Source organism: Hippocampus bargibanti, linkage group LG07 (assembly GCF_051943395.1).
Source record: "Hippocampus bargibanti isolate YZ-2025 linkage group LG07, ASM5194339v1, whole genome shotgun sequence".
In the NCBI taxonomy this organism is placed as follows: Eukaryota; Metazoa; Chordata; class Actinopteri; order Syngnathiformes; family Syngnathidae; genus Hippocampus; species Hippocampus bargibanti.
The window spans coordinates 11,128,256-11,145,466 of record NC_142740.1 but is presented as its reverse complement, the minus strand read 5'-3'; the positions used below and the strand labels follow the sequence as shown (position 1 = coordinate 11,145,466).

General features: G+C 39.6%; 1 protein-coding gene across 1 annotated transcript; it reads right to left on the bottom strand.

The window, feature by feature from the left end:
- Positions 1-11,590: 11,590 nt before the first annotated feature.
- lg07h1orf52 (linkage group 07 C1orf52 homolog) lies at positions 11,591-16,839 on the bottom strand. Its single transcript, XM_089000812.1, has 3 exons — positions 16,412-16,839; positions 15,853-16,063; positions 11,591-13,263 (listed from the first exon to the last, which is right to left on the bottom strand). The coding sequence occupies exons 1-3, from the start codon at positions 16,706-16,708 to the stop codon at positions 13,109-13,111; spliced, it is 663 nt and encodes a 220-aa protein (XP_088856938.1). The 5' UTR covers positions 16,709-16,839; the 3' UTR covers positions 11,591-13,108.
- Between the last annotated feature and the right edge of the window lie 372 nt (positions 16,840-17,211).

Sequence of the window (17,211 nt, the reverse complement as noted above, 5' to 3'; positions counted from 1 at the left end):
CTCTCTTACTCTCTCTCTGCTGCTTTCTTTGTCTCTCTGTCGCTCTCTACCTTTCTTGCTCTTAATCTGTCTCATTCACTCTGTCTTTCTCTCTCTCTCTCGCTGTCTCTCTCTCACACTGTCTCTCTATCACTCTCACTCTGTCTCTCACTTGCTGTCTCTGTCTATATCTATCTTGCTCTTTCTTTCTCTCTCTCTTTCTCTCTCTCTCTCTGTCTTCTTCTCTCTCTCACTCTCACTCTCTTATCTCTGTCTCTCTTCTCTCTCTGTGGTTCTCTTTCTCTCCCTCTCTGTCTCTCTTTCTCTCTCCCAATCTGTCTCTCTCATACACTCTCTTTCTCTCTCTTTCTTTCTCTCTGTCTCTCTCTCTCTCTCTCTCTCTCTCTCTCTCTCTCTCTCTCTCTCTCTCTCTCTCTCTCTCTCTCTCTCTCTCTCTCTCTCTCTCTCTCTCTCTCTCTCTCTCTCTCTCTCTCTCTCTCTGTCTATATATATGGAGATTTTGATTATTCTTCCAATATCGTAAACTAGGCACAAACTTTAAAAATTCATGACATATTTATCACTGAAATGTAAACCAGAGTCATTTGTTGACATGGGCTGAGTGAGGGGTAAAATGTGGTTAAAAAGTGGTTAAAATGCAGACACCAACGCTCATGTTGGACGAAAAAGAAAAGGAAAAATTGACACATTTTTTTCTCTTTTTTTGCCTCCACGCCAACACCACACATGGACTGCTACAATATGGATTGCTGCCGATTATTGAACATATCTCAAGTGCATCTTGAGTAATCCCCTCTTCTTTGACCTTACAGCTAACCCTGTTCAAACTGGCAGCAGTACCTCTGCCTTTAGGAGAACTGAGGCAGTAAAGAAAAAGAATGAAACATTCTTTATTTGAACCTTAAGGCATTTGTATGCTGTTGCCTTTACATGGAATGTGCAAAAGGACAAGCTGTTGAAAAGCTGTGAGTGCATATGTGCTTTGTGGACCTGTTGTTAAAACACAAACACACATACACACACACACAAGCCAAAATACTACTCTCCATTCCCTTCTGCTCTCATGCGCATTTCTTTCTCTCTGACCAGGCCTTGGAAAGGGGGGCAACTAAGCAGATGTTCTGCCATTGGTCTCACAATAGGTGAATGTGACTGGTATTTGGAGGCAGAGAAAAGACCTCCTCTATTGTTTTGTTTTGTTTATTTGTTTGTTTCCAAACATTGTGTAGTTGGTGTGTACAGCAGATTCATGTAAGTGAATAATGGGTTTTCTTGATGTTACTTTCCTGTGAATACTGTGTTTTCATTATTAGTATTATTATGATGATGATGAGGATGAGGATGAGGATTATTATTATTATTATTATTATTATTATTATTATTATTATTATTATTATTATTATTATTATTATTATTATTATCCATCCATTATCCGTGCCGCTTATTCTTCATTATGGTCACAGAGGTGCTGGAGCCTATCCCGGCCGTCTTCGGGCACTCGGCACCCTGAATTGGTTGCCAGCCAATGGCAGGCACGCAGAGAAAATTCTAATAATAATAATAATAATAATAATAATAATAATAATACTATACTACTACTAATAATAATAATAATAATAACAATAATAATAATATTATTATTTTTATTATTATTATTATTATTATTATTATTATTATTATTATTATTATTATTATTATTATTATTATTATTATTATTATTATTATTATTATTATTATTCCTCCTTTGTGGCATAAAGAGTTATGTTCGAGAAAAATAAACATTTCCTGCGTAAAACCACTAATTACTGCCGAAACATGTCAGCTATTTGAAGACCCACACTGTCTGTAAGTAAAGAATCTGCTTACAAATTACTAATTACTATTGTTTGTCAGGAAAGACTCCACACCTTGTATAGTGAGTGTGTCCTACAGTGGAGTCCAAAGGCTTGTGCTGTTCCTTAAACGTGGTCTTTTTCCCCACTGCTCTTCCTCTTTCTCCAGCCCCCTCTGCTTTCTTTTGCCACACAACACACTATGCAGTCAGCAGGTTTTGACCTGAAAATAACTGCCCAGACAGGGTCTAGTCAGGCAGTCAGTTGGGGAGGCAGACCAAGGCGTCAGGTCTCCATGTCTCCTGCAGTGTAATAACAGATGCTTATCATGTTTTATTGAGGGTGGTGGTGGTGGTGATGGCTGTTGTGTGTGTGTGTGTGTGTGTGTGTGTGTGTGTGTGTGTGTGTGTGTGTGTGTGTGTGTGTGTGTGTGTGTGTGTGTGTGTGCGCGCGCGTGTGTGTGTGTGTTTGTGTGTGTGTGTGTGTGTGTGTGTGTGTGTGCGTGCGTGCGTGCGTGTGTGCGTGTGTGTGTGTGTGTGTGTGTGTGTGTGTGTGTGTGTGTGTGTGTGTGTGTGTTGGAGGCGGGGAGACACGTGGGGATACATAACTAGTACATATATAACTAATATATAGTATTATCCCATTGGCAACATTGTTCCAACCACAAACATCCAATAATAATAATAATAATAATAATAATAATTTTTCCAAATATCTACCATTTACAACAAAAATTCCTTTTTGTTTTATACTTTTTTTTCAGTAGTGTCGTCAGTGAATTTTTAGTGCAATAATCCTTTGAGAAATTTGTAAATTAGCTTTTAGCGTAGCTTTCAGTGCTGACATGAATGTATTATTATTATTATTATTATTATTATTATTATTATTATTATTCCGTCTGTGTAAGCTCTCAGTCGTACAGGAGTGGTCCATCGATTAAAAGGTTTATTCAGCCGTCATCTGTACTTCTTTGAAGGTGTCGGACGTTTCGCTTCTTGTCCAAGATGCTTCTTCAGCGAACTAAAGTCTTACTGGTAGTATAGGCCCTATATAAAACCCTACTGTCCAGACATGGCGGTGCCGGACACTGCTATGATAGGTCCCTTCACTCAGGTTGGGGGGAGCAGAGGACTACTCCCTGCGGCTCCACTGATTGTTCCTATTGTCCTGACGAACGACTGGCCTGATTGCCCCACTTCCTCTGGTATCACCTCATCAGCCTTACTAATCCTATGTTGCCTAAACAGGCTGTTGTACGAACGATCCAAATTGAACCTCACACCACCATATCGGTTTCGTGAAGGATTTAGGTGTTTTATGAAAATCGCTTCTTTTACTCCACTTTCAAACCATCTATGTTCTTTCGCTAATATTTTAACCTCATTGTCGTCTTCTGGCAAAATAGTCATATTTTTATCTTTTTGTAGAGTACGTCTGTGTAAGCTCTCAGTCGTACAGGAGTGGTCCATCGATGAGAAGGTTTCTTCAGCCGTCATCTGTACAAATTTTAAGGTTTCGGACGTTTTGCCTCCTATCCCAGAGGCTTCGTCAGCGAACTAAAGTCTGACTGGTCGTATCGGCCCTATTTATATATCCCTAATGTCCAGACATGGCGGTGCCGGACACAGCTATGATAGGTCCCTACTCTCAGGTTGGGGGGAGCAGAGGACCACTCCCTGTGGCCCCACTGATTGTTCCTACATTCCTGACTAACGACTGGCCTATTTTCCCCACTCTCACCGGTATCACCTCGACTTGGTCCCGTGACCAAGTCACGTGACCAAGTCGACCAATGGCAAGGCCGATGGCGCGACCGATGGCGTGTATCGATATAAACATAGCAAAATGGCCGGCGGGAGATGAAAAAGAGCACCGTAGTAACCGGATTATCGTAAAAACCACGAATCGTACTAAACGGAACTAATTATACATAAAAAGACTAGAAATGTGCACGGAAAATGAAAATAGTGTCGTAATAAGCAGTATTATCAGTAAACGATATCGATATCACGAGACTTTACTGTATGTATATATATATATATATATAATGTATAGATCATCTGCCTCTGCATACGAAAGTTTGTTACTTTTACACTAGTGGGCCTCAATCGGCAGTACATATGCACCTAAAAGTTAGCAACCACTCATTTGACGACAATGAGGTTAAAATATTCGCGAAAGAACATAGACATAGATGGTTTGAAAGGGGAGTAAAAGAATTGATTTTCATAAAACAGCTAAATCCTTCACTAAACCGATATGGCGGTGTGAGGTTCAATTTGGATCGTCCGACACCTTCCAAGAAGTACAGATGACGACTGAAGAAACCTTTTCATCGTTATTATTATTATTATTATTTGCTAGCTATTTGCTATCTATTAGCTATCTGGCTGCCGAACTCACGATCTGGCTAGCTATCTATTCACTATCTATCTATATTATTACCTTCTTCCCTTACTTGCTATTTGCTATCTAATTGTTATCTATTAGCTGTCTACCTAGCTGGCTAGCTATCTATTAGTTTTTCTATTAGATAGCTAGCTAACTAGATCTATTTGAGTTATTCCTGGTTGAACGGGATCCCGCTGCTGGCTACCTAGCTATCTATCTATTTGCCATCTATTAGCTGTCTAACTCGCTGGCAAGCTAGCAGTGGTGTCGTCAGTGAATTTTTAGTGCAATAATCCTTTGAGAAATGTGTATATATAATGTGTGTTATTATTATTATTATTATTATTATTATTATTATTATTATTATTATTATTATTATTTGCTATCTATTTGCTATCTATTTGCTATCTATTAGCTATCTGGCTAGCTGTCTATCTAGCTAGCTATCTATTCAATAATAATACATTTAATTGACAAGCGCCTTTCTGAACACCCAAGGACACTTTACAATAAAAACAATACATAAAACAATAAAACCATGAATAAAACAAATAATCAAAGAGATGATTAAACTAAACCAAAGCAAGTTTAAACAGGTGGGTTTTGAGGTGAGATTTGAAAGTAGGAAGGGAGTCAATGTTACGGATGTTGGGTGGAAGTGAGTTCCAGTGTTTGGGAGCGGAGCGGCTGAAAGCTCCGCACCCCATCGTGGTGAGACGGGCAGACGGCATACAGTGGTGGAGGGAGGTAGAGGGTTCACTATTCACCATCTTGCTGGCTGGCTATCTAGCTAGGTATCTGTTGGCTATCGATTGGCTAGCTAGCTAGCTAGCTTTCCATCTATTTGAGTTACTTCCGGAGTGAGTGAACACTGGCGCGTCTGGCTGCCGCTGTTCACCCATTGAAAAAGTTATCCTGTGAAGTGACCTTGAGAGTTTTGAAAGGCGCTTATAAGTGAAATGTATTATTATTATTATTATTATTATCATTATAGTATCTACTGTAAAATTGAAGCAAAGGACTTATAAAAACCTCTCAATTTGTGTGTGTGTGCGCGTGTTTGTGTCAACGTGAGTGCGTGCGTGTGCGTGTGGGTGTTGCACCTGACTGCGTGTTGGAGCTTTGCAGCTGTTGGGTCTACCCTCCTGATGGCTGACCATTGTTCCAAGTCTCTATGTCTCCTGCTTGCCTCTCTGTTCACGGTTGCTTTATGGGCTTTCCTTTTTTTCTGGGTGTGCTCAGCAGCTAAATTTATGTGCTGGACACAAGACTTTCTCAAGCTATAAAATACACTGCATGATGGCTGTTAGAGAAGCCCAGGACATTGCAGCTTTCTGTCATGTAAAATTACATTATTAGTTGGTCATTTGTTGTTATGGTTTGAAGAAAACATTTTATCGTACTCCAATGTATTTTAATTGGATGAATTGAAAAAAAATAATTGAAAATAAAACACTGTTAGTTGTGTTTGTTATCCAGTCACTATGAAATAATCGAGAGATTCTGCGGTCCTGAAAAGAGCAAGGCAGCGAGTAGCAATGCTTTATTTGGAAAATAAAAAAATCCAGCTCTTCCGGGCGGATCCTGAGGAATTTGGTGTCACATTTGGGTTTGTTGACCAACGGGTGGCACTGGTGGGCCCCGCCTGCAGCTGCACAGCTGTTGGTTGTTGTAATCAGTCACAGTGAGCAGGACTCCCGGCATAACCGTTCAGTGTCACGTCATTTTTTTTCCACCGTGGCCAGGTTTGTTTCGTCTTATAATAATAATAATAATAATAATAATAATAATAATAATAATAATAATAATAATAATAATAATACATTTTATTTCAAGCACCTTTCAAAGCTCTTAAGGACACTTTACAGTCACAGAAAAGAATACAATTAGATACAATAATAAATAAAACACAATTATAAATAGAATACAATAAATAAAACACAATTATAAATAGAAACAAGAGATAAAGCTACACAGAAAATGCAATTTTAAATAGGTGTGTTTTGAGATGGGATTTGAAGGTGGGAAGAGAATCGATGTTACGAATGTTGGAAGTGAGTTCCAGAGTTTGGGGGCAGAGCAGCTGAAAGCTCTCTCCCCCATCGTGCTGAGATGGACAGGGGAGGGGGCACATAGAGGTGGCGGGAGGAAGAGGATCTGAGGGAAGCAGACGGAATAAAAATTTGAAGAAGGTCAGATAGGTATGGGGGGGTGAGGTTATGGATAGCTTTAAATGTATAAAGAAGAATTTTAAAGCTGATTCTATATTTATATATTTTGCTTTGTTTTTCAGTCATGTTTTAATCCTGGTTTTGTTTGTTACTTTGGACCTTTTTGGACCTTTTGTTGAATTTGTTATTTTAGATTTCGTTCCTGCCAACTTAATTTTATACAATTTGTCAAAAACTCCCTGCTCCTCCCTCTTACTTGCTTTATTTTGTGTCAACCACCACCTTGCATATTGTGACATTCACGGGCCAGCTGGGAAACATAGTCTCTCCAGCCTGTACAGGGTAAATCTCGAGGTCTCCAGCCACTGGGACATGCCCGGAACACCTCACCAGGTAGGCCTGCAGCAGACATCCTAATCAGATGCCTGAGCCACTTCATTTGGCACTTCTCAACGTGGAGGAGAAGCGATTCGACTCTAAGCACCTCACTGATGACCAAGCTTCTTCCCTTATTTGCTAGTTGCTATCTATTTGCTATGTATTTTCTATGCTGTCTAACTCGCTAGCTAGCTATCTATTCGTTATCTATTAGCTAGCTAGCTAACTTGATCTATTTGAGTTATTCTTGGTTGAACGGGGTCACTGTTGCTGGCTAGCTAGCTATTTGTTATCTGTTAGCTGTCTAATTAGCTGGCTAGCGAGCTAGACAGCTAGCTATTAGTTATCTATTAGCTAGCTAGCTAACTTGATCTATTTGAGTTGAGTTGAACGCTTAAACGTATGGCTGCCGCTGCTCACCCACAGAAAAACTGATCATGTGACTAAAGTGACCTTGAGAGTTTTGAAAGGCGCTGATAAATGAAATGTATTATTATTAATAATATTTTTTTTTTATTAATGTAATTAATTTTTTACAATTATTATTATTATTATTATTTCTTTGGCTAAGCCTGAACACCATGCATAGTAAACTCTTTTTGGTTGGAATCTGGGATCTTGCTATTTCGGTGAGGATGGACACCGCTTGATCATACATACGTGGGGGTAGGAATGTACATTGAGAGCATTAGCTCTTGGCTCAACTCTTTTTTTTTCACCATAACAGACCAACATAAAGTTTACGACACTTGCATTCCGCCTGCCTGCCCTTGTGAGCACATGAACAAGCCCTGAAGGTATTTGAACTCCACTGGGGTAAAATTTCATCCCCGGCATAGAGAGGAATCTCCACCTTTTTACGACTGAGTACCATTGTTTTAGATTTGGAGCTGCTAATTTCCAAGCACTTCTCACTCAGCTGTGATCTGCTCCGAAGAAAATTAGAGATCCCTCTTGAAGAACCACATCATCTGCAAAAAGCAGAGATGCAATACTTAGTACATCAAACTGGACCCCTCCAACCACTTGGCTGTCCCTAAAAAAATTACATATATGTATGATTCCAAGAGTTGTGATTTCAGGCAAAAGCCTTCCAGGCTCCTGAATTATGAAAAGAAAAATATCTTGTGGTTTTATGTGGCAATGGATGGAGTCGTCTGTTAATCTAACTTTAAAGGACAACCGACGCCTCCGGACAAGTTGTGTCCATAATTTGTAAAATCACTTCAAATGACTTCTACTGAGCGCATGTTACAAAGATTCCTCCGCATATAGCTATATTTTACGTTTTAAAACTTGCGCTGAATATTCAGGAAGTCTTGTTTTCGACTTGGTGACGATTGACGTGACATCACGTCAGGAACGCCCCTGACCGAGAAAGCGACACACAATGCATTTTTAATACTTTGTTTGGTCTGAAAACATCGTGTTGATTGTGAAATTAGAAGGAAAACACATAAATAACGCGATGGTGAATCGTTGTGTGTTGCACCAAGAATACTATTTGATACTAGTTGACACAAATTCCCAGCAGACAAATCAGCCCATTTCCAACGGAGCTTGGGCGCCATCTTGTGCATTTTCTGGGAGCTACATTGGAGTCCTCAAAATGATATGGAAGGACTTCTTTAATCGATTGCAAACATTTATGCTTTCCTCTTCGGAACTATTTGAATCATATTCATAAGTGGATGAGTAACAAGAAAGCATCTTCTCCAAATCTGAAGCCAATGTTTTGATTCTAGGGCAAGGCAAGACGTCCTGGGGTGACGTCACAAACAATGGGGCGGGACCTTCTGAAATTCACCATTTCCAAGGTCATTTTGAAGTAGTTTTGGGATACTTTAAGTCATTTCTATTTTAGTTTTGCATTTGACTGAAATGTCAGCCTGTGTGTTTTGGGTATTTTAGATGCTATAAAACGTTTTTCTGATGTCAGTTAGGAAACAAAAAAATGGTGTCGGTTTCCTTTAAACTAGCAGCATTGTCAAAATGATACGTGGAAAAAAACCCAACTTCAGGGAACCCACCATGGAAATTTTCCGATGCCATCTGTCATTCGTGCGACACTATTACAGTAGATTATAATATTACACTTGCGTCTGAGCATTTCAATTTAGATCCAATGTGAGGCCAGTGCTGTGGTTTACACCAACAGAGTCCTCAAAATCCCCCCCCCCAACCACCACTTTATTTAAAACATGTATAGCCCGTTTTTCATCACGGTGCTCTGGTTCCCCAGCACCTGAGGCAGACCTTATTTTGGCCATGTACGAGCCACCATGACATTCATTTTATTGTCTGTCTGTATTTGGGTCAGTTATCTCCAAACTAGATGAGTGGTTACAACAGATCCCAGGAACATGGTCAAATATCTCAGTCGAGAAAAGCGCAGTAGTATACCGTGCAGAACCTTCAAGCTTCCTGGCCTCTGGTAGAGGACCCAAGTTGGGGGACTGACACAAAACGAGGATTATACTGTATGTATGTGCGTCAGTGTGAGGAAAACTCACTACTAGTGATGTGTCGTTCGCAAACGAGCGGCTTCTTAGAGCCGGATCTCTGAAGTGAACGAAGAGAGCCACTTCCTAACAAGGAGTCGGAAATTGGAGCCAACTTTTTTTGTCCTTTATTCCCGGCCTATTCTATTACAGTAAAGTCTCGTTATATCGATATTCAAGGGAGTCCGAAAAAATATCGATATAACCGGGACTATCGATATATCCGACCCTGTTTTCATGTAATTTTCTCCGTGCGTGCATAGAAATAGTATCGATATAACCGGGACTATCGATATATCTGATATCAATATAACGAGACTTTACTGTATTATTATTCAATTATATTTTTTAGGACTTGGTATGATAGCATGTTTAATATGAAAAGCAAATTAGTGACAGCTGATAATCAGACCAGAGTAACCACAGGGAAAGTGAAAGCTAGTGGATGCACATATAAATCAAGCCATATAAATACAAATATTTGATATAGTGTATTTTTGACATAAGGAATTCGTTTTTCACATAATTTTACATGATTTTTGGTAGTTAATTAATCTAAGCAACAAAAAACAAAACACAGTGAGGAGCCATTTGGGAGCCAAAAGAGCCGGATATTTTTCGTGAGGAGAGCCAAAAGAATTGGCTCCCTGAAAAGAGCCGGAATTCCCATCACTACTCACTACCTGTTAAAAATCCATTCAAACATACAAACTTCAGTGACTCCCGACAGCAGAAGGCAGTGGATTTTGAAGTGACACAATGGTGCCATCTGGTGAAAGAAGTAATGCAACACCTTGCGTTCTGGCAATAGAATAGATCAATACAGAGATCCTTCATTTTTCGCGGTTAATTACTACCAGACTCACACCCTCATGAAACGTTAAAACCACGTAGTAGTGGTTGCACCCACCACCACCAGGAATGTTCGTGTGGATGTCGTGTTTGTAAAGATAAATATCTTCTTTTCCTTTTGGCTTTTCCCATCAGGGGGTCGCCACAGCAAATCAGTGTCCTCCATCTTTAGAGGTTTGACCCGCAAAGTTAAATATGAAGTTGGGATATATTATCACCCTCTATTGATGAGAAAGTTTCTTCAGCCGTCATCTGTACAAATTTGAAGGTTTCTGACGTTTCGCCTCTTATCCAAGAGGCTTCGTCAGCGCACTAAAGTCTGACTGGTCGTATCGGCCCTATTTATATATCCCTAATGTCCAGCCATGGCGCCGCCGGACACAGCTATGATAGGTCCCTACTCTCAGGTTGGGGGGAGCAGAGGACCCCTCCCTGTGGCCCAGTGACGTGGTGAGGTTCATGGCTGGTGAGGCACTGACGTCATCAATGACGTCACCACTCATCTCTACTTAGAATTTGAACGGTAAATTCAGCGATTTTGGAAAAAAATCCTAAAACAGTGAAGTTAAATGGACAAGAACTTTAAAGTACAAATCACTAAATACATCTAATTGTTTAATTTATTTTTTAATTTGATATTTCCATGACAGCTTTCCATGATGACAGGTGAGGCACTGCCTCACCTGCCTCCACTGACTGCACGTCACTGCTGTGGCCCCACTGATTGTTCCTACATTCCTGACTAACGACTGGCCCATTTCCCCCACTCCCACCGGTATCACCTCATCAGCATTACGAATGTAGCCTAACCTGTTTTGCCTAAGCAGGCTATTGTATGAACGATCCAAATTGAACCTCACCCCACCAGACCGGTTTAATGAATGATTTTGTTGTTTTATAAGAATCGCTTCTTTTACCCCCCTTTCAAACCATCTATGTTCTTTCGCTAAGATTTTAACCTCATTGTCGTCAAATGAGTGGTTGCTAGCTTTTAGGTGCAAATGTACTGCCGATTGAGGCCCACTTGTATTATCCCTGCGATGTTGATAAGTCTTTTTTTGAGAATTTGTTGAGTCTCCCCAATGTACGGCTCTTTCCAATTTTCATTCTTACAATGTATTGAATAAACTACATTACTTTGTTTTTCATTTGGTAGCCGATCTTTTGGATGCACTAATTTTTGCCTTGCCTTGAAATAAGTAGGAATTTTGTGTTGCCAAAGGACTGTAATTTTTCAGAAACTCCTGCAATGTAAGGTACTGCTACTCCTCTCCTTTTTGCATCTTGAGAATTATTGGTTTCATTCCCTATTCTTTCTTTCTGACATGAGAGAATGAAACCAATACGTCTGTGTAACCCTTACACAGACGTATCACCCTCTATTGGTCAAAATCTGACACTACAGGTAGTTGTCAAGTACCCCGTCTGATATTGCAAGAAACATCACAGGTGCTAGCATGTTTGAAATATGCTAAGTTTATTTTACTTTACATGCTTGAGATAAGGATTGCAACACTATGCATATTTACTTAATTTTTTTTAATCATAAAGGCAAAACTTGAAGCCCGAAGTGGAGAGGGATCATTCATCAACACTGAAGTCAGTAAAAACTGATGGTAAAAACATGCAGAAAGCCATACACATATATGTTTAGCTAATGATATGAAACTGAAAATACTACACAAATAAAAATTATTTAATTTTTTTTTACTGTTCTCTATTACAACACATTCTGACTAAAAATTTCCACAACCATAGCAACCCCCCAAAAGTATTTACTCTGGTAACAATTTTACTGAAACAACACGTTTGGTGCATGAATAATCTAATGCAAAATCTGCTATTTGGAGTAATACAATGTTCTCAAAATAGAATAATACTGTATGTAAAATTGTGGGTGCGCTGCATTTGGGCACAAAGACTATAAAACTAAGTACAGTGATACCTTGGGTTACAAACGTAATTGGTTTCCAGAGAGTATGTAAGGCGAAAAGTAAAGTGTGTATCCCAAAAATCAATTTCCCATAGGAAACCATTAAAATGAGAATAATTAGTTCCCATGTCCCCATAAAAAATAATTTTCTACTTTCTAAGCCTTAAAACTACACAAAATATACCTTATTTTATGTACAATAAATGTGCTATGGTATTATAATAAAAGAAATAAATGTATAATAAAGTTGTTTTATTTACCTTTGTGATGGTTGTTGATGGCTTGATGGAATGGAGTGGCCGGTTTCCTCAGCATTAAACACTTGATGAGGAACGTAACCTTCTTTCACCATCTTGAGGAATGATCCCTTGTAGGTGCTTTCTCTGTTATAATTTTATCTAGTTCCTCGTCAATTGTGTTCTGTTTAGCTGGGTTGATAGCTTTTTGCATCAAATGTCCAGGTGGCTTGTGCGGGTTGTTTGTGGAGCCTGATGGATGGGATATTTTAACCTTGCAGTCTACACTCTGCCTTTGAACTATCAAAGTTGAAACTCTCTCACTGTCGTCTGCCTGTCCCTTTAATGTTTAAACCACCCCCCCCTCGCAGCGGTGGTTCTTGACCAATAACGTGGCTTTAACCGAAGACTGGGGACGGGGAATAGAGGACAAAACAGTCGGCTCCCATTTCCGCCACCATTTTGTTGTTAGAAGAACGGGCTCATCATTCATTGAGGCAGCTCCGTGTACGGAAAAAGTTCGTATGCCAAGGTAAAATTTTCATAAATGTAACGTTCGTAAACCGAAAAGTTCATAAGCCAAGGGGTTCGTAAACCGAGGTATCACTATACAAAAAAAAAAACAAAAAAAAACCTAAATCACCATGATAAATTACATCATTCAACAGAATAGTTGCACACAAACGCATTGCAGTCCAATCGCTATTCAGGACACACACAGTATCGAAATGCCACGTGTTCTTTCCTGAAAGAAACATAGAATGTTAATAAAAATAATGAGAACGTGGAGAGCAATTTCTTTTATGGGAAACTTTCATTCAATCTTTTGTCTGAGGATTCTTTTTTCCTCTTCAACAAAACTCTTGTCAGATGTGGCCTGTCCCATGTCTCTCTTCCGCTTCTCCTTTTGCTGGAAGCTCTCCACTTTACGTTTCTTGGCTGACATAGGTGACGCCTTGGACTCCTCATCTAATCAGAAGACAAGAGGGTTGTAGTGAAACAGTCACAATTTGAAATGATTAAAGTCAATTACAATAAAAAATATTAACTAAAAAAAAAGATCAACAGAAATGATCAAGTCTCTCAAGTTAAAGAGTGGTTGGGTGAGTTTTTATATTTCCATAATTGCCGTCATGAGGATTTTACCAAACCTTTAGAACAAACTCCTTCTACAGTCCCTTCACAGCTACTTTAGTCGTAGCCTACAACCACCAAGTTTCTAGCCATCACCATATAATAAATGCTACCTTTCTTAAGACACTAAACCTTAAAGGACAACAGACACCGCTTTTTTGTTTCCTAACTGACATCAGAAAAACGTTATATAGCATCGAAAATACCCAGTATGATATTTTTAGTCAAATGCAAAACACCAATAAAAATGACTTAAAGTGTCTAAAAACTACTTCAAATTGAAACCGGAAGTGGCCAGTTTTAGAAGGTGCAGCCCCCTTGTTCCTGGTGTCACGCCAAGACATCTTGCCTTGCTCAAGAATCAAAACAATGGCTTCAGATTCGCAGGAGATGCTTTCTTGTTACTCATATGATTCAAAAAGTTCTGAAGAGGAAAGCATACATGTTTGCAATCGATTAAAGAATTTATTCCATTTTTATTTTGAGGCATCTGGGGGGGGGGGGGGGGGATGTAGCACCAAAAAGGCAGAAAATGGCGACAAAGCCCTGTGGAAATGGGCTTACTTGGTTACTGGGAATTTTTATCAGTGAATATCAAATAGTTGCTCGGTGCAACACACAGCGATTCACCATTGCATTATTTATGTGTTTTCCTTCTAATTTCGCCATCAACACAGATCAACACCAAGTTTTCAGACCAAACAAAGTACCGCAAAATGGATGTACGTGATGAAAGGACTGCTACAGTGTGTCCTTTCTCGGTCAAGGGCATTCCTTCCATGACGTGACGTGAGCACTTATCACCAATTAAAAAACAAGACTTCCGGAATATTCAGTGCGAGTCTTAAAACGTAAAATATAGCTAGATGCGGTGGAATCTTTGTAAAATACGCTCAGTAGAAGTCATTTGAAATGATTTTACAAATTATGGACACAACTTGTCCGGAGGCGTGGTTTGTCCTTTAAAGGACAACTGACGAGTCTTGTTTTTGAGTTGATGACGATGCCTGATGTGACATCACGTCTGGAACGCCCCTGACCGAGAAAACGACAATGCATTTTGGGTACTTTGTTTGGTCTGAAAACTTCGTGTTGATGGCGAAATTAGAAGGAAAACACATAAATAATGCGATGGTGAATCATTGTGTGTTGCACCAAGACTATTTGATAGTAGTTGACACAAATTCCCAGCAGACAAATCAGCCCATTTCCAACGGAGCTTGGGCGCCATCTTGTGCATTTTCTGGGACGCTACATTGGAGTCCCGATGGCTCGAATTGATACAGGAGGACTTCTTTAATCTGTTGCAAACATTTATGCTTTCCTCTTCAGAACTATTTGAATCATATTCATAACTGGATGAGTACCAAGAAAGCATCTTCTCCGAATCTGAAGCCATTGTTTTGATTCTAGAGCAAGGCAAGACGTCCTGGCGTGACGTCACGAACAAGGGGGCGGGACCTTCAGAAACTCCAAGGTCATTTTGAAGTAGTTTTGGGACACGAACTCATTTTTATGGGTGTTTTGCATTTGACTAAAAATATTAGCCTGTGTGTTTTGGGTATTTTAGATGCTATAAAACGTTTTTCTGATGTCAGTTAGGAAACAAAAAAAATGGTGTCGGTGGTCCTTTAACTTTGGTTGACACCGTAAGTGATGTGCTCATGTCAGAGGATACAGATTTGCACTTATAAGATGACAATGTCAGTGTTGCAAACACAAGCATTTGAATAGCTTTGAAGAGCTACAATTTCACACTATATATCTCACTAGCTGCTGTACCCAACACTATGGCAAATGAGCACAGGACAAATTATCATATGCTGGCAAAGTTGTTTTTTTCCAGTATATTCCACACGGCCTCCTCTCCCCCTGACTACAGATGACTTAAATCCCTGTCCTCTAGGACAGTCAGAAATGGTCTTGTGGCTATATTGTTGAAGTGATGCAGCTCAAATAAAATATGGTCTTTGTATGTTGAGGATGAATGAAAGTTTAGTCATTTTTCTTCATAGGAATATACAAAAGCACATTAACAGTACCTTCAAGTTGTCAAATATTGATGGGTGGCATTAATGTAATATTCTCTCCCTTTCCCTATCAAGCTGCGGTACCGACACAGAGTCTAAAGTAGGAACAGTTGCAGCACCCACATCTAATAAGAATGCAAAGGCTAAAAATGCGATACAATTTTTTCACCATAACATTAAACACAGATAATAATATTTAGACAAAAAATGGGTTTGCCCCATTTTGTTTTGCTTATCATCAGGACCAATTTGTGTCGATATCATGGTCATGGTCCACAATTCACTGCTTTAAAGCTTGGGGAAAAAGTTGCACCCTATGGGGTAACATCACAGCATGTGGCACCGGTAATGTGTCTTTTAATACATATACAGTATAATAACCAAATGTACTGACCTGAGTCAACATGTTGCTCTTCTGGTGGAAGGAACTGGGCTTTTCCCATGTGAGCCTTTGGTGCATCTTCACCATTGTCCTCATACACATTTGACCATTTTATGGCCATGTCCATGCCCGGAGGAGGACCCTTCTTCTTCACAGGCTCTGCTACATAACTTTGGGGTGGAGGCACAGCATTTGTCATCCATGGTTTAAATTCCTTGGGTGCCTATCAACGGCAGAGGGAAGAATAATGAACAATGGTGAAATATGATTGTGAAAGCATTATTTTGAACACAGATCATCTATGAAAGAAGTTCATTTGGTGGTAAGTGTGAAGTAAGTAAGTGGGTAAACTCTTCCTCGACTTAATCCACTTCGCTTTTCCACTACTGTCACAGGCAATTATAGAAAGCAGCCATCGGTACTGTCGAAAATGCAGTTTAAAAGTATGCAGTATCTTGTTGGCCATGTTGTATTTGTGGTTTGTGTATGATTGGAGCTTGGACCATTAGATATAGCAGATTAATTTATGAATAGATGGTATGAGAAATTTCAATCTTCCCGCTCAAGTTACCTCTTCGGGCGCTTTAACCGTCAGTTTATCCCAGTCGATCTCCTTATTGAGAGGATTGTAAAGAAACGCGGGTTTGGACACCGAGGTAAAGAGCTCATCAGGTTTGGGCAAACGATTTTCACTTGCTTCTCCTTTGCTTTCTTGCTTGGAAGAGTTTAGTTCACTAGTCGTTCCTTCTGGTTTGTGTCTCGGATCTCTCTGGCGGTGCCCAGCCTCTTCGTCCGAGTCGCTACTGTCGCTCAAATCGTCGTAACTCGCAAAGAAACCTAAAGAGCCTGTTTTCTTGTCTTCAGTCATTATGTCGGGTTACGTATTTTCCTGCGTACATGGGTCATTAAAGATAAATTGCAAACAATGGTGATGGCTGTAATTCAAAACCGCATTTAATCGTTCACGTTTTCACAAAAGTACTCCATTTTGAATCAACCTCCAATACAGTCGGAAAGTGGTTTGTTTGTATATGTCGTAAAAAATGTCGTAAAGACTGACCGCCATCAGGGGTCACAGGGGAGTCAGTCAAAGACCCGTTGCTCCAAATGTGTCTTGCTTCTGGGTGAGAGTGAAGGGAATTCCAGCTCTTTTTTTAGGTCTGGTTCTTTTGGCTCGACTCACTAAAAATAGCCGGTTCTGTCGACTCCCCAAATGGCTTCTGAAATGTTCCTTTTTTATTGTTGCTTAATTTACGTCCAAAAATAATGTAAAACTATATTTAAAACGAATTACTAATGTAAAACTATACAATACATCATTTTAAATGTATATGGCTTTATTTATATTTTTCTGAACATACTCAACATGGA

Coding starts and splice junctions, on each gene's coding strand:
- lg07h1orf52 (XM_089000812.1), bottom strand. CDS start 16,708: ATGACTGAAGACAAGAAAACAGGCTCTTTAGGTTTCTTTGCGAGTTAC. Junction 16,064..16,411: donor CGGTTAAAGCGCCCGAAGAG/GTAACTTGAGCG, acceptor TGCCGTTGATAG/GCACCCAAGGAATTTAAACC. Junction 13,264..15,852: donor AGAGCAACATGTTGACTCAG/GTCAGTACATTT, acceptor TCTTCTGATTAG/ATGAGGAGTCCAAGGCGTCA.